This window comes from Canis lupus, chromosome 25, assembly GCF_048164855.1.
Source record: "Canis lupus baileyi chromosome 25, mCanLup2.hap1, whole genome shotgun sequence".
NCBI classification, from domain to species: domain Eukaryota; kingdom Metazoa; phylum Chordata; class Mammalia; order Carnivora; family Canidae; genus Canis; species Canis lupus.
In genome coordinates this window covers 25686524-25710718 of record NC_132862.1, presented here as the reverse complement: position 1 = coordinate 25710718, position 24195 = coordinate 25686524, and the positions used below count along the sequence as shown (strand labels likewise).

The window sequence follows — 24195 nt, the reverse complement described above, 5'->3', positions numbered from 1 at the left end:
TCCAGAATGGGGGAGGCTTGTTTGGTCTCCCACGAATCTGTTAGAGAAAGTCTTTCCCCTTCCTGCACAGGTGGTGCCACAAGAGCTAATTAAAGGTTAGCTGTCAATTAGGTGTATGTGAACCCTTTGATCTCACTACAGGGCTCTTATGTGTATCCCCTTGCTCTATAAAAGCAGAGGACTAAGGTCTGGATTTTGCAGAGAATAGCTATGCAGCTGCCCTGGATCATCCTCCTCTTGATCCCCTGACTTAATTTATCCTGAATAAAGCTGTAAACTGTATGGAGTCACCTCCTTCATGTTCTAGCCTCAGAGTAACTTCTGTTTGGTGAATATTTTGTCTCTCCCCCACCTTCTATAACTAATTAGTTATCACTATTTCATAGATAAGACTATTGAGGCTTGGGAATGGTTAAGTAACTTGCCTCAAATAAGTTAATCAGTGATATAACCTGCACTGAAACAAGTTTATGACAATCACCATATTTTTAACACTACATTAGAATGGTGGAAATATGTTGCTTATACATTTGTTCAAAGCCATGGAATGTACATCACCAAGAGTGAATCTGATGTACACTATGGACTTTGGGTGATAATGACATGCCAATGTTGTTTCATAGATTGTAACGAACGTACCATTCTGATGAATGATGTTGAAACCACCATGTGTGGGGGCAAGTGGTATATGGGAAATCACTGTACCTTCCTCTCAATTTTATTGTAAACCTAAAATTGCTCTAAAAAATGTCTTTAAAAATAAAAGGGTAATCATATTCTCAAGACAATAACAAAATCATGGCATATGCGGTGACAAAGAATGTGCTATTTGAAAGGATGAATATAGATAGAATTTAGGGCCTTTTATGACGGGTGAAGAATTATTTGAAATATTGACTGAAATCTTTCAGAAGTCACTAAAGAAAGAGTCCCGGAAATAGAAGCACACTACGGTAGGTAATTTTATTTGTTCAAGGCTCATATTGCAAGCATTAAACCAAGCATGGGCTTTGATTCTGTGAGCCCAGATTCACATATTTAGGAAGATAAAAGCAAACTGTGATCCATGTATATGGATGAAAAACTAAAGGCTCACAGTTAATTACATCATGGTTTTAAATTTCTACAGCCTAGAAGCCAGAAGTCACAGATCTTTTAGGTCTTTCTGGATATCCCACAAGGTATCTGCACTTTTCTTGAGCTGGGCAACCTCATCATCCTTCAGCTTCTGATTGATCACACTGGTTAAGCCCCGAGCGTTCAGGATACACGGAAGACTCAGGAAGACTTCGTTCTCAATACCATACATACCCTGCCAGAACAAGAGAAACAATTAGATTAAGAAATGAAATTATAGGGGCGCCTGAATGGCTCAGCTGATTAAGCATCTGCCTTTGGCTCAGGTCATGATCCCAGGATCCCCACATTGGGCTCCCTGCTCAGTGGGAAGTCTGCTTCTCCCTCTGCCTCTCCCAATGCTCATGTTGTCTTTCTCTAATAAATAAATTAAATCTAAAAAAAAAAAAAAAAAGTGAAATCATAGATAAGAATGACCAGATTCCATGTTTAAACAGAAAGAAATGTAGGAAATATGGTAAGAACAAACTCGTTCTTTAATTTTCAACACTTATAGGCCCATATTTTCCAAATACTTACATTTTGAATTCGATTTTATATGCAGAATATACAAAAACACATTATAATAAGCTAGACATTTATAAGAAAGTAACACTTTTTTATTGAACTTATTGATACATCTCTGCCTGGATATACTTTAATAAAACTTAATATCTAAGTCTTCAAATTAAATTGCATTCCAATGTGTTTCTTAATGGGCTGCTTTTTATGAAATCCTAAATTTTAAAAAATTCTTTTGTTTAGGAGAGAATTTCAGGTGGTAGCTATCCAAGAGGTCCAGAATAAATGTTGGAAGCCACTCAAAAGCAAGATCTTTGCAACATCCAAGAACTGCCGGAAAAATAGCATAATTTCCAAAACACAGAATTTACCAGTTTATATAAAGCAGTAAATTTATTCAGAGTCAATTTAACCATGCAACTAACTGGATTATTTAATTATATCAAACAAGTTACTTTAATACATTTTTCATGCCTTTTTAGAAAAGTTTATTTTTCTAATCTCTGCACTCAATGTGGGGCTCAAGCTCATGACCCTGAGATCAGAGTCACATGTTCTTCCACTTAGGCCAGCCAAGCACTGCTATTTTCTAAACTTTTAGTTCAAAATTTTTGTATACACACCAAAGCAGAGATCAATAAATTCCAAATATGTACTCCAAGACCCAGCAATTATCCAATTTTTTCCATACTTATTTTTTAAAATTTTGTTATAGTGCTTGAAAAAACAAAACCAAATACACCTGACACCACATTTTACCACCAAATACTTCTATATTGTTCTCTTTTGCATGTTTTTTAAAAATCTACTGCATTTTCCCCTTATATTTCCTCCCCTGACTTATGGAAAATGAGTTATCTTATATAATGTTTTAATACAATCTTAATTTTATTGAAAAATAACCAATTTCTATTTCAGTGTTTCATAGCTTTTTCTTTTAAATATTTTATTTGAGAGAAAGAACACAAGCAGGGGGACGGGCAGAGGAAAAGGGACAAGCAGCCTCCTGATTGAGTGAGGAACCTGACTGGGGCTTGATCCCAGGACCCTGAGATCATGACCTGAGCTGAAGGTAGATGCTTAACCTAGAGTCACCCAGGCACCGGTTTCCTGGTTGTTAAACTGAACTAAATTTACTAAGGTATCAAGTACTATATCAAGGACAATCTATACTTTAATACCCCAACTTGAAATAAAACTAATACTTATTTATATGATACATATTTTGAAAATGTGTTAAAAAAGATTCAGAGTGAATATTTAATTTGCCACCGTATACAAGAGAGAAAAGAGAGAAGTTTTCACAAAACTTTGAGATTCAGAAAAAAGTAGACTGAGACCACCTTGTCCTTCTTTAAATCTAATCACAGAATAGAATACCGGAAATTATATTTGTAACAGTTTATCTTACCTTCACCATTGTTGACACTGGATGAATCCTGGAGAGATTTTTCAACATGGATTCAATGAGATCAGCCACACTTAATCCAATAGCCCAGTTGGTATATCCTTTTAGCTTGATGACTTCATAGGCACTAAGAAAAAAAATCATAAAAGAGCTCACTGAAATCAGACTCAATAGTTATTAAAACTGGACTCTTTGTGTTGGCTGCTGCTCCCTTATTAAGCTGTGTAATCTTCAGTAAACCTTTCTTATCTCAGTGTCCTCTCCTATAAAGTGAGGACATCTATTTTATAAGTTTGTTAAATAAATTAACATATATTTAAAACATTTACAGTTGGAAATACTACCTAGTGGGCTCTACATGAATGCTATGATGAACTTAAATAGATTATTGAGGGGCCTCTGGGTGGTGCAGTAGGTTGAGTCTAACTCTTGGTTTCAGCTCAGGTTATGATTAGGTCTTGAGATCAAGCCCTGCCGTCAGGCTCTGAGCTCATCGAGGAGTCTGCTGGGGTTCTCTCTCTCTCTCTGTCTGCCCCTCTCAGTGCTCACTCTTTCTCTCTAAAATAAATAAATAAATCTTTAAAAAAATAGATTATATGCATAAATATTTATAAAAGCTACAGTGGTAGAAACATACTTTTTTCCAACCAATCTTCATATTCATAATACATGAGTATTTCCAAAATTACTAATGAAATCAGGAAACAATGAAAATAAAAAGATGTTCACATTCTAAGGACAAAATATACCTTGATTTTGAGGTCCTACTTACTACTGTCACCTAAATTACGATGACCAACTAATCTAACAGCAGAGTGAAGATGATCTACCTTGCCTGACAATGTTCTGTACATAAATTTTACACCTTGAAATCCACAAAGCCCTTGGTCCTTAAGAGGTAGCAGGAGTAACCAAAATTAGAATGTAGGAAATTGGGATTTAATGCTATCAATGACTAGAAGACCTTAGGCAAGTTACATTACCTGGGGAGACCTAGTTTTCTCATTTTAAAGCAAAGGGATTAAGTTAACAAAATGCTAAGAACCCTCTCACATTTTTAAACAATCTTATCTCTATGCACGGGTCAAATTCCAGAAAAAAATAAATACATTTAAACTAAGCAAAACAATTCCATGTTTGAGAAATTTTTTTTTAACAATTCTCTGCAAATAATAGCCGATGTTTACTGAATACTCAGCAGCATTATGTCTGTGTTTTTACTAAATTTTCGTAATAATTCTATTACCATATGACTTCAGAAGGGACAAAACTGAGATTCAACTTTATGGCTTCTGTAATACCAGTGTCATAGTTTGAATTCAAGTCCATATTCTTTACTCATTCCACAATGATACCTTATTTTATATGCATTAAGGTCATAAGGAGAGGAGTTTAAAAACAGTTTTAAAAAAAGTACAAAAGAGTTTAAAGAAGGAAAAAGAAAAAAAGAGAGATATCTTTAGTTGGGTGCGGAGAGGTAAATATAGCACAGCTTTAACACTTTTAGCAATCTATCAGTAAGTACTTATTTTAGGTAATTATGAAACTAATAGTGTCCAGGTTCTATGCAAGTCAACCCTATTCATCAGTAAGAGGCAATCTGAAAGCCCTTCTCACTTGTTAATTCCATATTTTGCTCCTGTTCCCTATACAAACAGATTTCTCCAGAAAAATATCTGGTTACCCTAGGGGGACTCGTATGGTAGGTTTGACCAGTCAAGTTCGTCTTATCTGTTGAAGTAGACAACAGCTGCATGTTTACTATATTAAGAGTTTATCTGAGTGGGTGGCCATCATGGAAATCACTGATAATTTTATCTAGATAAAATTAATAGCAGTAATATCCATAATAGCCAAACTATGGAAAAAGCCCAGATGTCCATCAACAGATGAATGGATAAAGATGTGGTGTGTGCACGCGCGCGCGCACACACACACACACACACACAGAGGAATATTACACATTCATCAAAAAGAATGAAATCTTGCCATTTGCAATAATGTGACTGGACCTAGAGTGTATTATGCTAGGCAAAATAAGTTAATCAGAGAAACACAATTATCATAAATTGAGTGGAATTTAAGGAATAAAGCAGAGGATCATAGGGGAAGAGAGGAAAAAATAAAACAAGATGAAATCAGAGAAGGAGACAAACCATTAGAGACTCTTAATCATAAGAAACAAACTGAAGGTCACTGGAGGGAAGGGGGATGGGGAGATGGGGTAACTGGATGATGGACATTAAGGAAGGCACAGGATGAAATGAGCATTGGGTGTTACGTAAGACTGATGAATCACTAACCTCTACCTCTGAAACCACTAATACATTTTATGCTAATTAACTGAATTGAAATAAAATTTAGAAAAAAATTAATCATCTTAAGCCTCCTTCTACTTACCTTTCAACCACCATCTTATGCACTTCCTTCCAATTTTCACTGTCGTTGTCTGTTCCCATTTCTGGATTCAGTTCCTGAAGAGAAACACCTGCCACATTCACTCCACTCCACACAGCCACTGGAGAAAGAGGATAAACATTTCATATTTCTGACACTACTTTAAAAAATCTTTTATTCTCTTAGTTCAGATTTTACCTCTGAGGCAAGTTACTGAATACCTGCTGGAACTGCTCCAAAGACAACTGACCCAGTCTACTCCCCTAAAGGCTGGCATGTACTTTCAAAATAGCCACACATCTGACATTTTAATTTTCAACCATTTTGGTGCAAAACAGAACTGTTGTGTCATACTTACAAAGAATATGAAATTCTTTGCCTCCCTCTGGGCTTGTTGAAATCACAAGGGTTTCTAGTTCACGACTACCCTAAAATTTGAGCAATCTTTAACTCCACTCCTACTCATTTTCCTTATATAAATCCCTTTTTTCTGGAGTGAAGTAAAAAAAAAAAAAAAAAAAAAAAAAAAGATAAAATCTAAAATCCAAATATACTCCAGTCATCTCTTTTCATGCCCCAAGTCCAATCTATCTCTCAAAAGAAACTCCAGGTAACCACAGTGAATTTTTCTGGTCTTAACTGAATCAAATGTCTCCTTCTAAGAATGGCCCCAGAGGCACACCGAAGGTGTTCTCTATCACCAACTGTATCTTTTGGAGGGCTCCATGTATCAGAATACCCTTATCCATTATTCTTAACACCTTTTACCCAGCCAAAAGTATATATTGAAAATGTAGATGTACAAAAATGAATAAGGATATGTTCTGTGCTGTGGCTAAATTTAGAAATTACTGGAAGAAACAGGCAAAGGAAACTAAAGCAATGAGATGGGCTATCACAGAGGTATGAAGATAAATTACAATCCATTTACTTGAGGAGCAAAGGGATATCAGAAAGGGCTACAAAAAATGGCATTTGCAGGATCCCTGGGTGGCTCAGCAGTTTAGCGCCCAAGGCGTGATCCTAGAGTCCCGGGAGTCCCGGGATCGAGTCCTACATCAGGTTTCCTGCATGGAGCTTGCTTCTCCCTCTGCCTGTGTCTCTGCTTCTCTCTCTCTCTCTCTGTCTCTCATGAATAAATATATAATTTTTTTTAAATGGCATTTGCATTGGACCTTGAAAAATAAGTAGAGCTCCTTGGAGACCTTTGGAAGAGAGCACTGTAAACTCAAGAAATAGGAGCAGAAGCATGGGGTCAAGTCCAGTATAGCTGAAACTGGCTACCAAGGGCAAACCTGCCCATGGCCAAATAAGATCCACTTTTAATCCACAACTTTTGTGAATTCAGGCTAATAGTTGAGAAAATTATGGAATATGGGTACTCTCATGGCTTTTGATGAAACTGAAATCTACATAATCATGTCAGGGTTGAGTATGGTTTAATTTTCTTTCATTTCATGTACATAATACAGGTCAATGTGGAAATAGGAAAAAAGATGTTTTGGAAAAAAAATGACACAGTGATGAGTAAATAGTAGCCTAGATAGGAGTCAGAAGACATGATTCTAGGGACACCTGGGTGGCTCAGTGGTTGAGTGCCTGCCTTTAGCTCAGGTTGTAATCCCCGGGGTCCTGGGATCAAGTCCTGCATCTGGCTCCCCACCGGGAGCCTGCTTCTTCCTCTGCCTATGTCTCTGTGTCTCTCATGAATCAATAAATAAAATCTTAAAAAAAAAAAAAAAGAAGACATGATTCTAGTTGTAGTTGTGCCACTAATTAGCTAAAGGATTTTTTTTAAGATAGATTTATTTATGAGACAGAGAGAGAGAGAGAGGCAGAGACACAGGCAGAGGGAGAAGCAGGCTCCATGCAGGGAGCCTGACGTGGGACTCAATCCCAGGACTCCAGGATCGCGCCCTGGGCCAAAGGCAGGCGCTAAACCGCTGAGCCACCCAGGGATCCCCAGCTAAAGGATTTTTAACAAGCCATTAGCCATTATGACTGCTTTGTCTCATTTCTTCTTTCATTATAATGCAAGCCTTAAACTAGAGAACACATAATATTACTTCCAGATCTGTGGTTCTAATCACTGTACAATTTTAATAACTAGCGTTGGCTGAACTTCCACTGCATACTGCACACTGTGACGGTTTTTTATATATAAGACATAGATTCAAACAAATCCTTGGATATTAGGAATTCTTGAATGAAGTGGAACAATGTGCCAAAAAAAAGAAAAATAGCATCATTATATAAACAAGAACAAATGCAATAGTTTTAAGACCAAATTCTTTTAACATAGAAAACTCTTTACTAAAACCACATTACACACTCTCACTGAATTCAAAAAAATATTTACACCTAAACCTTTTTAGGGGGAAACAGCTCCTTGAATATAGGACAGATATGAATTTAATAGAATAAAGCTTATTGTTAACATTAAAATGGATAGTTTTACACATTGGCCTATTCAATGTATTTTGGTTTAACAAACAGGCTTAAGAGTTACATAACCAGAATTGTTCATAAGTGTTATTACATAAAATTGTTTGGAAAAGAAATATTAATTTATTTTTTAAAATGTCTTTAAAGTTTATTTTTTTAGTAATCTCTACGTGCAAACTCATGACCAAGAGGCTCATGCTCTTCTGAATGAGCCAGTCAGGCTCACCATTAAACAGAAATATTAACTTAAATAAATGATATTTTAACTGTTTTTCTTCTTTCTTTAACAAAATATTTATTTATTTATTTATTTATTTATTTATTTATTTATTTATTTATTTGAGAGAGTGAGCACGTGCACATGGGTAAGGAGGTGCAAAGGGAGAGGACAAGTAAGACTCCATGCTGAACACAGACCCTGACATGGGGCTCAATCTCACAACCCTGAGATCATGACCTGAGCCAAAATCAAGAGTTGGATGTTTAACCAACTCTTAAACCAACACCTGAACCACCTAGGTACCCCTTAACTATTTCAAAACAAAGCATTACAAAAGAAATCAAAATATAACATAACTTTAATGTTGGTCTTTTTACAATGATTGATTTATGCCCAACAATTCTATTTAAATTCCTAAAGAAGATATTTGAGATATTTACCAAATGGCCTCTTACTACTTAAGTGATTGATAGTTATTATTAATGCTTTAGTAAAAATCAGATTTCATTTACTTTTATCTTTTTTTTTAAAAGTAGTCTCCACACCCAATATGGGGCTTTAACTCACAACCCTGAGATCAAAAGTCAGATACTCTACCAACTAAGCCAGTTAGTCAGGTGCCCCCATATCAGGTTTCATTTAAAGCAAGATTTATTTTACACTATAGAATAGTGGATACTGGTTACGTAAAAGCTTTTGTTACCCAATTTATTTCTCCTTCAATAAACATGATGGGTATGATACCTCCATCCACTGAAAGGAACTAGAAGCAGGGACATACCAGGAGCATGAGCACACCTATGTCCAGATCTCGGTTCCTAAACGCCATTCCTCTTAGAAGTAAACAGGACTCATTGGAGAAAGAGATGCGTCCAGTGCAGAGAAATGGGAAATATAACACCAACATGGTGCACTTTATTGTCCTAGAGATAAGGAAGGGCTCAAGAAACTCTGGGACATGTCAAAAAGACCCAGGTGCCAGTCTGAAGAGCCTATTACTTGACAAATCTGGGACAATGTCTGTGTTACAATTATAGTGGAAGAAGATTTGTTGAATAAAATAAAAATCTGAGTCCACATATAAATAAATGAACACATAAATGGTGAACAGAAAGCTCTCTTTTACAGTGGAACTCAATAAATATTCAGAAATGATTGAATATTGTGTCTGACAACTATCACAGTAGGAATTTGTTTGAGAATTATCGATAGATCCTAAACATAGCAGGCAAAAAACTGATGAAGAATGTATACATATTTACCTAGTTACTATCAAGGTATTTTCCCACAAATTGCTTATTTGTAATGTGAAGTATGTGAATACAAAAATTAAATTAAAAAACAAAACATTCAGAATGACAAAAATAACACCGTAAGTACACATCAGAATATTAAGGTTTTTTTTCTTTACCACTTGAGTCACCATGTTCTCCCAAAATCCATCCATGGCAGCTGCTGGGATGAATGCCAAGTTTTTCAGCCATAAGATAGCGAAATCTAGCAGAATCCAGATTACACCCACTTCCAATCACACGGTGCTTGGGTAGTCCACTTAGTTTCCAGGTAACATATGTAAGAATATCCACTAAAACATTTAGAAATAATACATGTGAGTAAATCAAAACTGATTTCAACTGCTATGGCAATTAGCAGGTGTCCTAGCTTCTTCCTCCCCAACTTGTCCAGTCTGAGATGTGAATACAGCCAGAAAGACATAAACACTGTGACTTTACATAGTTAAGAAATAATGCATGTAAGAGACCCTATGGTTACATAAGTTTCTCGATTTTAATGTTCCATGACGGTAGGGGCTATCATCATAACCCAAAAGCCACGGGTTATTAAATTACTAATTATGGGCACGAGATACCATTCAGGAAGAAACTGTGATAATACAAGGGGATTTATATTTTGTTGTATTTAATGAAAGGACCTCTATGATAGAACCTTTATTCTGGTGTGGCACAGCCCTGAGACTTCACAGAATAAAACTTGCTGGTCTAGACAGGATCACATCACTCTTAGGCTATAACCGTCAAAAGGAGAAAACATGCACTCAGGGAATGCAAGAGGTTAATCTTGCAATCTCCACCTCCACACAAATATACACATTAGTCAAGATATTTTAAGGTCATTTTGGACTGGGGATTATAAAGCTCTTCCTTGGCAACTTTGATTCAGTGGGAGTGACTTCCTGGAGAGTTGAGACTTTGAAGCTATACCTGGAAAGTTGTATAATGAGTTAATGTCTGCCTTAGGCAGGGGATACAGCAACTTCATATGTGCCAGCTATTTGTCACTCTTATTCCAAGTCTATTTGCCACTATGTATTTACACGAAGTTTCATATAAAAGATTTAACTATTCAGTAACCCCCAATCCAAGACTGCAGAAAATAATACTGAAAGAATCTCTGTCCTTGCTGGCTCCCAATTCTCAATATTCCACAAACTGTAAGGATCCCCCTGCTTCTTACTCACAATCTTCCTCTATGTCCAGCATCCGGAGACAATCAGTTTTATCAATGTATCTACTATGTTCACCAATAAATAGTATGTTTGGTGGCAAATTATAGACAAAAGAAGTATGAAATAGAGAATGAATTCTGACTGTTTAGGTTAAATAATGCAATGCTTTCGAACCAGAAGTTTTAATGTTTATTCTGCAAATGTTGATTTAGCAACAAAAGCAACTTTTAAGCTCTAACATTTGGCATTAGCATGTTATTTGTCCATCGATACAGTCTATTTCTATCTTTCAAACTGGACTGATTAATGGCTTTTAAAACTAGTTTCAAATTCAATGCCACTAGAATACACATTTTTGGCCAACAGAAGGTCAAATTTGCTAAAATGTTTCTTACAAATTAAAGCCACGTTTAAATGTTTCATTACACACCCCAGGATAATCTTCCTAGAAAATTTTAAAAAGCTTCTAGGCTCTACAACAAAGTGATGAAACAAACAGATGCAACTGTTTTATATATAACTCTTCTCACATTTTTAAACATTTGGCCCAGGACTCAGCCATTTGTTTTGCAAACACCATTCTTTCGCAGCCAATAACAAGACACAAGAGTTGCTTCTGCTACTAAATCTTAGGACAGATTCTTTAAAAGCCAAACAACAGAAATAAAATAAAACCCAAAACATTTAACTTAACAGGGGTGAACCTTAAGACATTCTTGTTAATTAAATACCTGGGTTGGAAACCACAATTATGATACAATCAGGACTGTACTTGACTATCTGAGGAATAATGAATTTGAAGACATTAACATTCCTTTGCACCAGATTGAGGCGGCTCTCTCCCTCCTGCTGGCGGACTCCTGCAGTCACCACCACAATCTTAGAATTGGCAGTCACAGAGTAATCTAGGAGAGGGAGAAAAAAAGTACTTTAAATACAACTCTTCATCAAAACATATCATATATGGTATGCTCCAGAAACCTAAACATCCATAAGCTTTTAGAACTTATATAAGCATTACATACTGTAAGAATTACATAGGCAAGAATTCTGTATTATAAGGTTTTGAAGTGTGACGCTCTTCTCAAAAGAAATGACATCTTCCTTTCTGAGTCACAGAGAAATAATCCAACCATAAAACTGACTCAGAGAATAGACCAAGGAAATAAAGGCCCTAAATTATGTTTCTGGCTAACAAATTCAAAATGCTATTGACTTTTGATGGCTACTAATTTGATAAAACATAAACCATGAGTCCCAAGTTCAACAGGCAGCCCTCCAACAGAAAAAGAGAATTAAGGACACTTGTAGACTTGTAATGTTAATCCAACCCATGAAAGGGAAGGAGGGCAAAGAAGCATTTGCTCTTGGCCAGAAACTCATTTTTAATACTCAATATTTTAAGGAAGCCTGTTTACTTTCAGCAGTTGAGTTTCTCTGGCGAATATTTTTTTTTCCCCTTCAAGAAAGTATGTCACTTCCCAAAATATAGATATTATGACCTGATGTGATCATCAGATATAATAGCTACAGATGAGTCACATAATAAACTAGTGCTGGGGCACATGGGTAGTTCAGTGGTTGAGCGTCTGCCTTTGGCTCAGGTTGTGATCCCGGAGTTCTGGGATCAAGTCCCACATCTGGGTCTCTGCAGGGAGTCTGCCTGTCCCTCTGCCTATGTCTCTGCCTCTCTCTGTCTTTCATAAATAAATAAATAAAATCTTAAGAAATAACAATTAAAAAAATAAACAATATTGCTATGTGACTTTTGATAGTTATTAATACCTTTTATCAGTTTCTTCCCCATAACACGAAGGTACTAAGACCTACCTCTCACACCTTTCTTGTGAAAATGAGGTAAAATGTGACATTCAAAAATTTCATAGTACACAGAATGCTAATAACTCAATAATAGCCAGCAGTAGTCATAGCAGAAATTATTCTGACGTTCACATTTCTAGCTTTAGACACAGCCCTGCTATCATGGTTATCACTGCATAAATGTGCTAATCTAGAACAGACAGCTAGAACATGAATTTTTTTTTGGTTTCTTCAAAGCACTCAAATTACTTTGTACAAATATTTTTTGGGGGTCTAAAACACTCTTGTTCTCAGATACACGTAATCAAACATTAGGATATAATTTCCTAAAATGTCATGTGTCAAATGTATGGAAATCATCTGGGAAGTTTACAGAGGCGATACTTGTTTGTCCTCGAGGATGAACTGGATAGAGAAGGAAAGAAAAACCACCAATACTAGATTCACCAGGATGGAAGACTAATTTTATAGAGTGAGGGCATCTATGATTAGATCACTTTAGGCATGAAATGTAACTACCTTTATCTGCCACAATTTTAGGTGTCTGTAGAAATAAGCTCCCATGCTGTAGATCCATCATTTCTCCTTTGAGTTTATCTTCTAAAACATCCACAAGGGCAAGTTCATCAGCCAGAGACTAGAAATATAAGAACAAGGGTTAGTACTCTAAGCCACTCTAAGGCACCCCGGCTCACAATCCAGCAAAGAACCTTTATTTATTTATTTTTTTAAAGTAGGCTCTAAGCTGAGTGTGGAGCCCAACACAGGGCTCGAACACATGACCCTAAAATCAGGACCCCGTGTTGAGACCAAGAGTCAGTCACTCAACCGATTGAGCCCCTCTGGTGCCCCCCAACAACAAAGACCCTTTAAATGGATAAGCACCAAGTGTTAAAAACCCTGAGAATTTTATCATGGAGTTAGGTGTGCTCTTTAAACAACTGCATGAGAAAGTCTTGAATGAACTATTAATATTAAACACATTGATTTTTCTAAATTTTATCTTCTAGTACTCAACTAGGATTTAATTATCACGATACTTAACATGCTACAAATCACTTTAAGAATATGTAAGACAACGATTCCTCATGAAACCAACAGTTCAATAGTGTTCTCAGGATATACAAGCCTTTCCATTAATGAGGGGTGGTGAAGACTCACCCAGACTCAGAATCAACCTTGGGCAGTGTCCATCCCTGAAATCACCTCCAGTTTGGAGGGTTTTTCAGAAGGCAGATTTGATTTAAACCATCAATAGTTTGACCACATAGTAGGCTCTAAAGCCCAGTTTGAAGTCTGAACTCAGGTTGGATAGAACCAACTTGAATGTCTTGATGGGCAAAGGGGTATCCTATGGATGGCAGGGTCTGGGATTTGCAGATTCTTCTGTGTCATCCCAAACTTCTCCAGTTTTCTATTCCAGTTGTCACCCTGTGCCACTCATTCAAAATACAAGTCTAAATCTCAAATATACTACTTAATCTTGATCTAGACTCATAATTCTACATATTCTATAAAATGTTCTGTATATAAAATGTTTTATTCATATGTCCTCTATATCTCTACAGAAAGAGTGGGAGAAAACAAAGCCTTGGGTTCACCCTTTATCAGTCATGTAGAGTACTTTCTTAAGCACACACTTGATCTCTCCTTGTAAAAATAAGGGGAGGGGAGGTTGTCGGTCTAGATGCAGCCAAAAATCCTTTCGGCTCTGAAATTCCATTATCTTATGGAAACTCGTAATTTGCAAAATGTACAAAACATAGTTATCCCTCTTGTTGAAATATCATTAGTCTTTGCCTTTACTGTTTTTAAGGCTATTGGCAAAATAATTAGCTTAATATAACATATCAATATGGAAATCCACTTAAAAATGAGGATGCCTCTCCTAAGGATGGCATGATCAGTCATATCAGAGAGGAGTATTGATGGGGAAAGGGTAGGTAACTGGGTTCAGAAGGCACTTGCAAGGAAAAGGTAGAGTAGTAGAGGGTGGAACAGGAGGTGTCTGGAAGGCACTGACCAGCAGAAGATGAAGCCAGTAAAAAAATCTGACCTACTTTAATTTGCCAGCCAAGGCAAGTCCTGCTCCTTGTAGGAGCCATGGGATGAGCACTGTCTAGTCCCTAGAATCCCAGTGGCTCGCTAGTCTTAAGAAGTGAGTGATAACAGGCTTGCCTTTGAGTTCCTGAGACTCTAGCCTCCAAATGTGCATTTACCTCCAAGCAACAGATTTACTTGCAAACTTTTGCAATGACCATTTTGCAAGTTGGGGATTACTTAGCCACGGTTTTCTCATTTCTTTGTATATCCACTATTGGCACTTGTTTTCACAAGTTTTCTTTTAAAACAGGTTTTGATGCTTTTTAAATGGTTTTGTCCCTCTGCAGCCTCTGACAAGAACACACAAACCTGTATTTGTCTTTTTTAAACCCTCAATTAGGACACTATAACTTAATTATAGCCATCCCATCCCATCAAGGTACCGAGCAATAGGAATATCACTTTTATTTTAGTAACATAACATCTGTGTCCCTAAAGTCAGCATGGCAAAACAATTTCAGGCTTACGTGGAAAAGGATGTCACAGGATCTCAGATCCTGTCTTTTGTTTCAGCCAGTGGGTGTGGAGAATTGGCTGAGAAGTGCGTCCTCAGCTGGTAGAGAAGGAAGAGATCCAACACTTGGGGAAAAAAAAACAAAAACTGTCGCACTGAATTTAGCTGCATCTGCACGACTGAATATCCTCCAAATGCGGAGGTAGGCAACACAGAAGATGTGTGCCTAAGTGTCAGCACTGTTGTTTGACTGAAATAAATCTCCTTCTGTAGTTCCTACGCAGGTATCCCCCGCTATCCTAAAGTAGAATGTTCCTATCAAATCTTTTGTAAGCAGAAATGGCATAGAGCAGAAGCAGCAATTACCATTAATTTATGTGGGAAATTTCTGAGAATTCTCAGATTCCAAAATAACCTCTCCTACTTCGGTTTATCTGATACCTTAAGACACATCTTGCTAACAGATGCACAAAATAAACCGGAGGCAAAGCACAGATGTTCATGCAGTTCAAAGCTCCTGAGACGCTGAAAGTATATAGCTATTTCCTGGGGAAGTCATCTGGTGGGGCCACTCTCACTGCTTGGGGTGTGTGCTGCCTCTGTGATAAAATAAACTCTGACTGCTTTTTTGCTTTTTACCTTTTCACGGTAAAAGGGAAAATTCTCTTGGGATTTCGTTTGATTAGAGAAAATAGCTACTAATGAGGGTCTTCCGTAAAAGCAAAGTGAACGAACTTTCAAAAAGCAGGGAATACCTGTATTGTAAAGCCTGTGAATCCACTTACACTGTAAATATACTTAAAATAGTTTGAAACCGCAAAGCTTAATTGCAAAAGCAGGAAGGACAAGGTTGGGTAGAAGGCAAGGACATCGCTGTTGAATGTGACCACTTGTTTAACATACAACAAAATATCTTTTAATCTGAAGTCCCACGTGGACCAGACATGGCCCTATTTGCCCCATGACTCTCTTAGCCAATAAGTTACTGCCACCAATGCTATAGTATCTGATCACTGCATTTTTATATCCAAGTGTTTATTCTGCATGAAATTTTATGGGAGGAAAAAGTGTAACTTTTTCCAAATATTGAACTAAACGGACAAGCACCTTTTGTTTAGTAATTTATGGAATGCCACTTCTATCATATTATTAGATACTATTCACTTCTATCATATTATTAAATACTATTTGGGCCTTTTTCTGGGCTTTTAGTTCATTTTATTAATCTAACTATTCTTGTACAAATACCAAATTTTATTATGTCCTACTTTCAAGCCAAGTCCAGCACTGCTAAAACTACTTGACAATAGGTCTGTAATTACACTGCTCCTAAAAGACTGACGCTGTGCCTGTAACCACAAGAACAAGGTTAGCTGACATAAGTGAGGATAGATACTCAAAGAAAGCTGGACTTAGTTTATGATAACCTCTCACGAAAGCTCTGTAAGCCCCTGACAACATGATGAGGTTGATATTTAGAGCCCCCTCTTGACAGCTAAAATGCAGAGCCTGTGATGGGTAGTAGGGTAGGAGTCCTACTTAGCAATAGAAATCATGATAAAGGAAAAGCTACGATCAAAATTTGACAAAAATAAGTTATTAGGAATAGCAGAAGCATTTATGTAATACATACTTATTAGTAATTATTCTACTAATTAGGAACAAATTCAGCCAAGTCTCTTCTCTCATGGAATGTTCTAGAAAAAGAGGAGTTAAGCAAACAATTTAAGATCATTTCTGATAGTGGCCGTACTATATAAAGACCATAGGCAGGGCAATGTTAATGTTCCTGGGAAAGAAGTTTACTTGGACAGTCAGGGGCTGCCTGCCTACAAAGTTATGATATGAAGAGGAAGAAATCAACTCTGATGGCCTAGGGTAGCACTTCACAGGTGAAAGAAAATGTAAGGAAAAGGGTTTTAAGCAGAAATGAGCTAGGTATTTTGGAGAAGTAGGGGAGATGGCACATGATAAAGTCAGAGATGGTAAAGGTGCTGAAAGTATGTAAATAGAGCCCCCTGGGGTTGTGCACTCCACCACCTTGCTCTGAGACAGGCAGGGAGACATTTCTGAAGTCCTGGATTTTGATGTACATGCCATCTATGTGTCCTATGAAACTACTGGAATGTTTAAGTACAGGAGCTATAGTTTTTATCAAAGCTCACTATGTTTCATACGAAGACAATGAGGTTGGGGAGCCTGGGCATGAGAAACAAAAGATAATTTTTTTTTGTAGTGATGGCATACCCTACTAGGGGCCTCAGTTGCCTTCTCAGACCTGGCAAAGGTGTGGGCCTCCTCAACCTACCTCTGATGCCCCAGGTTGGCACATTTCCCGGGCAGAAAGCAATGTGTACTCCCTATAAAGCATACCAGTCCAATGATGGACTCCAAGACCGGATAAGGACCTTACTATCTCTGTGATCTTCACCAAGTGGCTTATTAACCTTTCTAGGCTGTTTCTTTCCAACAGCAATACATAGATGACAATACCTCGCCAATTTTTGGGAAGGAGTAAATGAAGTAATATATAAACACCTCCTTCCTCTATTAAACTAGTAGGGTTTATAATCCCCAAATATTAATAAGGAATAATTCTGAAACACTTTAATCCTCATCCATTAAAATAAGATTTGAACATTTTTAATTAGTAAGATGGTCTTTGAGCAAGGCAGACAATCCCTCAAAGCATCTAAATTGGAAGATTCCTACTGTGTTAGCAGCAGGGTCTGTTCTCTCCAGCACTTGAATTGGGCCAAAGTATTACATAACTGTAGGCACAGTCACAAGTTTATTTACCGAAGACAATTTTAAGTTCACAGTAAAAATCACAGAAGTATTCTTTATAGCATCACAATAGCTTAGATGTAGTTTCCTGAAAAGTCTAAATTTTGAGATTTGCAGGAGAAAAGAAATATCTCTAGCTAGTGTGTCACTAAAACCTTGATGTTTTTAACTGCCTAAAGACTATCTTAGAATAAAAAGAAACTGGAGTCACTATAATTAAAGAGTTCAGAGCCTGGGTTCATAATACAGCTCTACTGGGGTGCTTTGCTAGCTGGGGTGATAGAGCATGCAATTCTGATCTCGGGGTAGAGAGTTCGAGCCCCATGTTGGGGGCAGAGTTTATTTTAAAAAATAAAATTAAATATCAAAAAATAAAATACAATTCTACTACCTCAGCTGTGTGACTGGAGGCAGGCTGCTCAATATTTTTCTTTTTTTTTTAAAGATTTTATTTATTTATTCATGAGAGACACAGAGAGAGAGGCATAGGAAGAAGCAGGCTCCAGGTGGGGAGCCCTACGTGGGACTCGATCCAGGGACTCCAGGATCATGCCCTGGGCTGAAGGCAGCACTAAACCACTGAGCCACCCGGGCTGCCCTGCTCAATCTCTTTACACCCCAGCTGCCTCATCTGAAAACAGGATATGAACACTTCCCATTCTGAGGTTGCTGTTTAAAATGAAGGGTTTTATTAAAACACTTCCACTATGGTATACATTCAATAAATGCTTTAAAAGAAACGTCAGCTGGAATATTTTTCATTTTAATTGACATGAACAGTGGACACTAAATTGTGATTCCCTATGATCTGGGAAGCAGCTACTACAAATAAGCCCCTGGTCAATACTAGCTAGAAAAAAAAAATGCAAAAGAGTAAAACCTTCATTGTTGATATCATAGTTGATTTCTCTGATAGCTTTTTCTCAGTCAAGACCTTAAAATTAGTTCCTTGAGAATTCAAACTTGCAAACAGAAACCTGCTTGGCGAGGTGTTATTTGGGCAGCCTTCAGACATGACACAAAGGAACAGTGTACTCTACTGAAGGCAGAGCAGCGATTTTTTTTTTGAGGGGGGAGGGTCCTACATTTAAAGCAGCCTAAGGAATCAATTCAGTGAGGTAAATGAGAAAGGGCTCTTTGGGTGCCTGGGTGGCTCAGCTGGTTAAGCATCTGCCTTAGGCTCAGGTCATGATCCCAGGGTTCTGGGACGAAGCCCCACATGGATTGAGGGGTGGGGGTGTCCCCACTCTGTGGGGAGGCTGCTTTTCCCTCTGCCCCTCCCCCTTGCTTGTGATCTCTCTCTCTCAATCAAGCCCTGGGGTGGCACTAAACCACTGAGCCATCCAGGCTGCCCAAATAAATAAAATCCAAGAAAACAAAAACAGAAACAAAACAAAAAAAGGGGCCTCTTTCCTCTAAAATCCTTGGAGACTAAAAAAAAAAAACTACAGCTTGACCTACATGGGGCGTACATAGTAGTCAAGCCAGAAGCCTGTGGAGGTATACCAGGAGAAAAGTCTGCAGGAGTGGAAGGTGCTAACAGCGTGACATCAGTGTTAAATCTCCTGATGCTGAGAACTGCTGATTATATGAGAATTTATTTCCGATTAGGGAATGTACTCTGAAGGACTCAGAAGTCATTTCCACCACTTCGCAAAGCCCTTGTGCAAGTTACTTATTAATGATAGAGGGTAAAAGGACCTTTACAATGGAGAAATCATGCACCTATCACTTCAACCTAGGGCGTCTTGGGCACCTACTGATATTAAGACAAAGTTGAACATCTCATGCCTCCTGATGTGATCCCATCACCTAGTCATAACCCTACCCAAAAATTTAACCTGAACCTAATTACAAGGAAACATCAAACCAACATCAATTGAGGGACATTCTACATAACTGACTTGCACTCTACAAAAATATCAATGATGTGAGACACAAAGAAAGCTCAGTAATAGTTCCAGATTAAAGAACAAAAGAGATACGACAAGTATATAAAATATGATTTTGGACTGAGGTGGAAACAGATATAAAAAGCTATTAAGCAAAAAAATAAATAAATAAATAAATAATAAATAAATAAATAAATAAATAAATAAATGCTATTAAACAGCAGGGAAAATTTTAACTCTAGGTACTATACATTAGAGGATAGTATTATATCAATGTTAACTTCCCCGAGTGCAGCAATTCTATTGTGGTCATGTAGGGAGAGCATACTCTGTAAACACATGCTCTCATATTTAAAGGTGAAGTGTCATGATGTCTATAACTTATTTAAAATTGTTCAGGAAAAACAAAATATTTTAAAGACAATAAAATCCTGAAGTGCCTACAGAGATTGTACACATAAACTGAAATTATCTAACATGTATGGTGTTCTTGAAATATACCTTTCCCAGAATGCTGATGGCACATGCCATACCAACTTGTCCAACACCCACTACAGTGATCTTATTGTTTGGGATTGCAGCCTCTTCTTCTGCAACTGGTGCAATCAGTTTTTCCTTAAGAGTTGCCATTGTGCCCTGCAAGAAAAGAATCAAAACATTATACATACACCCACACATAAAACCCAAATGGGAATAATCCACAGAATGCTACTGTTGCAATTTTGAACTACAGCAGTTAAAAATGAGCCTAATGATATTCTCCAACACAAATATATTTTAAAGAACGATGTAACCCACTTAATGGAGAAATCAATTAAACAAAAAACTTCTATGAAGTCATTAGAATTTGGGATACTGTGCTAGTATTTAACAAGTCGTAACAATTTTGTCTTGTGGCTCTTCATTTATTGGCTGAAAGACATGAATATTTACATTTAGAATAGCTCACTTGTTTCCATTCCCCTCATGAAGAATTTATATGTAACAACACAAACTAAATTAGGGCCCTGGACTAACCCATATGTAAGCTTGGTCTAAAAGAGTTAATAGCCAGTTATGAGTATAATTTCTACTACTAATGGTTATTATCACTCTTTGAAGATAGGGACCGGTTCTTCTACTTTGAGTCTCATTTAAAACCTGTCAGTGTACTGGACATATCACATATACTTCATAAATACAGTGGCATGAAAATAGTGATAAATGTTTATGCAAAATCTTCAGAAATATGACTCTAAATTCCGTTTAGTGTACCTTGGAACTAACTGGAAGGTGGGCACCCACTTAATACATTTTCCTTTCAAGGAGTCACGTTAGGAGAATATCAGCCTTTGAATCAGTTTCTTTCCAGCCATTAAAAAAAAAGAAAAGAAAAGAAAAGAAAAGAAAAGAAAAGAAAAGAAAAAAGAAAAGAAAGGAAAAGAGAAAAGAAAACCTGTCGGAAAACATTCCATATAGTAACACCAAATTTATCTGTACCATCAGATAATCAAGTACATTTTCTGGATAACTAAAATGTCAAAAGTTACTGAATTGTAAAAGAAACTTCACAATTCCATGGCAACTTAGTACACAAAATACACTGCCGGGCCTTCTTAAACAGAGAGGCAGGTCATACTTAAACCCTTTCTTCACATTTAAGTATCATTTATAATTGTAACTCATTATTATTTCAGTTTCCTGTTTACTTTTTATGCTAGACTCTCACATCCACAGCCACTGTACCTACGCTGCTTTCCAGTCTCCTTTTTGTTTCTCATCTGCAATGGACTAAGTAACAAAAGTTAACTAGTTTAGAAACTGTGTATGTTAAGAGTTCAGAAGGCTCTAAATTGGAATAAATTACTTGAATTTGGACACAACTATGTAATAACTATTTTGTTCCATACCTATTTTTCCGCCAAAAAATATTGCCTCCCTCCATCTGTAGGAACTAAATTTAGAGATTATTTCGCAGAGCACATCTGCAGTTTTCTCACGGAGGCCTAAGAAAAAAATAGGCAGCCTGGTGCAACTGCCTCTACGAATGGCTTGACACAGAAATTCAAACACGTCCTGCATTCTGAGCAGAATCAGAAGACTGCCCCTTCTCTTGCTGAACAGAGAGATACAAACTGTGTATTTTTTCTCCATTAAGTTTATTTTCGTCGGCTGGTTTAAGATCCTTATATATAGAATCCAGTAAGCAAAACCCAGAAATGGTCGCTATATACAGACTGGTTGTTCAGACACACCTTCTAAATTAATTTTGAAAACTTCAGAAACCACAGTTAGAGGCTCAAGCCAGTACATTATTTTCTTTCAGATCCTGCCGGAGAAAAGTATTTAAAAAACTTTTTTTTTCTCCTTAATAGGAGTTATAAGACATTAGAAGAAAATGTTTTCTATTATTATATATGCAGGACTGTGCCAAGATCTGAGTGCTTAGCTGCAGGGAAAAAGAATGGTAAACAGGGTGAAAACCTCTGATTCTCGGTCCTTTCCATCCCCCGCAGGTCCAGCGCCCCCGCCTGGGGGGAGAGAGGAGATCCCTCCCCGCCCGCCCCGCGGATGTAAATCCTTAGAAGTGAGCCAATGAACCGGTGTCTTAAATTCAAAAACAAAGACTCTTTTTGCAGACTATCCTTCAATTTTAACTTTCTTCTTAAAAAGATTATTTATTCATGAGAGACACAGAGAGAGAGGCAGAGACACAGGCAGAGGGAGAAGCAGGCTCCCTGCGGGGAGCCGGATGCGGGACTCGATCCCTGCACCCCGGGATCACCACCTGTGCCAAGGGCAGACAGACGCCCAACCACTGAGCCACCCCGGTGCCCTGATTCTAACGTTTTAGAAAGCCAGGTTTTGCCATCGAATTCCTCGACTTTGCCATCGAATTCCTCTGGCTCTCGCTCCCCCGGCCGCTCCCTGCAGGCCCTGGCCGCAGCTTGCCCAGCCGCCGCCCACAGGCCACCCCGCGCCGGGAGCAGCAGGTCACGAGGGAGGGCAGCAACCTCAGGTCGCCCAGGAGAAGGTCCCCAGGGGCAATCCCGGGCCTTCCTCACTCTCAACACCCAAAGCTGGCCAAGTACACAAAGCTCCCGAGGCATCAGGAGGAGAGGCCAGAGGGGAACCGGCCTGCGTCTCCACGAAGGCCTTCTGCATCCCAGCAAACCGGGCAAACCCGGAGGGCCGGGCAGGACCCGCGCATCATCCTCTGCCCGCACCCGCCCAAGCAGGGGCTCGCGTCCCCGACCCGGGTAGTGGATCCCACCGCCCAGGCTCGGGGTCAGCCAGCTGTCACGTGCTCCTCGGCTCGCCCCTAGTTCCTCCAGCACGTGCGCGGGGTCCGGCCCGCAGGCCCGGGGAGTGGGGGAGGGGGGATGCGGCCTCCGGAAAAGGATCGAGGGCATGCAGCACCCGGGTTTTAGCTGCCAACGCCCCAAGTCCCTCCCGGATACAGCACAGGCCGGAGGCGGGCTCTGGGGCGGCGAGGTCACGGCCTCGGGCTCCCCCGCGGAGGGCACGGCCTGCAGCCCCACAGCCTGGCGGCGAGTCCGGGCCCGAGTCCGGATGCTCCGCGCTAAAGGCCCCAGAGAGCACAAGCCCTGCAGGGCCCTTTCCCGCGGGCTGCTACGCAAGGGCCCCCCCGCACCTCCCACCCCGGGGCCCGTGAGCCCGGATCCGGGGTCCCGGGGGGCACCTACCCGAGACCAGCGGCTGTAAGGGTCGCGCGAAGGAGACCAGGTTAGCAGCGCGCGTCTCCGCCGGCGCAGGATCCGCAAGGAGGGAGGAGGAGGCGGGGCCCGCCCGCCCGCAGCCTATTGTGATTGGAAACCGGATCGCCGGATCGCCGCCCACCCCTCCCCTCGGCTCGCTCAATCCCCTTCAAGGACGAGGGCTCGAGTGCACACGCGCTCTCCCTCCCCCTGGAGGAGGTCACCTTCCGAAGGCAAAGCTGCAGCCTCCCAGCTTAGACTCTTCAACCCAGAGGTCCCATTATCTCTAACACTTTGCCCATCTTTGTTCTGGACCCTCACGCTCTCGTTTGCATACATTTAATCCAAATAGAAAGACAATTTTATTTTTCCCATTCTGGGTCAATTTAAGAGGACCCCTGTTCTTAGGCAAGGTGTTGGTGGCAATGTTACCCTGGAATAGTACTGGTGCTTCTGGGTGTTTTGAAAAATAAAACTGATTTTTCAATGTTCACGCTCTTGGTTGTAAAGTTCATTTGGTACAGCAGTAACTACCCTCCCCCCGCTCCCCCCCCCCAACACATACCCTAACTGAGCAATACTCATTGGTTTCCTTCTAGCTGTCTGGCAAGATCAGTGAGGAGCAGTGCCTACCTTCTGAAGTTCCTCTACAAATATGTATGCTCTCAAGGGTAGGCTTTGATCTCAAGGAAAGATAATGGGGTAAGATGCCTTCATTTTCTGTGTCAGCCCCTGAGCCACAAGGCTGAAAGTTCTCATTCACCTGTGCGGTTTTAACACCCAGCTCAGTGCCTAGTACAATCCAGTGTTGGTGAATGAGTGATCAAGCAGTTGGAGACATCCCTAAGATTCAGCTTCAGTTGTA

The 24195-nt window shown here is 39.1% G+C and overlaps 1 protein-coding gene across 1 annotated transcript; it reads right to left on the bottom strand.

Moving 5' to 3' along the window:
* Nucleotides 1-938: 938 nt before the first annotated feature.
* On the bottom strand, nucleotides 939-23567 carry LDHB (lactate dehydrogenase B). Its single transcript, XM_072798741.1, has 8 exons — nucleotides 23319-23567; nucleotides 20134-20268; nucleotides 12916-13033; nucleotides 11307-11480; nucleotides 9520-9693; nucleotides 5447-5564; nucleotides 3050-3173; nucleotides 939-1312 (listed from the first exon to the last, which is right to left on the bottom strand). Exons 2-8 carry the CDS (start codon nucleotides 20260-20262, stop codon nucleotides 1145-1147), a joined length of 1005 nt encoding a protein of 334 aa, XP_072654842.1. The 5' UTR covers nucleotides 20263-20268; nucleotides 23319-23567; the 3' UTR covers nucleotides 939-1144.
* Between the last annotated feature and the right edge of the window lie 628 nt (nucleotides 23568-24195).

Bases quoted from the DNA above. Each gene is read 5' to 3' on its own strand.
- LDHB (XM_072798741.1), bottom strand. From the start codon at position 20,262: ATGGCAACTCTTAAGGAAAAACTGATTGCACCAGTTGCAGAAGAAGAG. The intron at 9,694-11,306 runs GTATTTAATTAA...TAAATGTTTTAG, and splicing joins AATTGTGGTTTCCAACCCAG to TGGATATTCTTACATATGTT. The intron at 5,565-9,519 runs GTAAAGAAAAAA...CTCTTTCTCCAG, and splicing joins AGAACATGGTGACTCAAGTG to TGGCTGTGTGGAGTGGAGTG.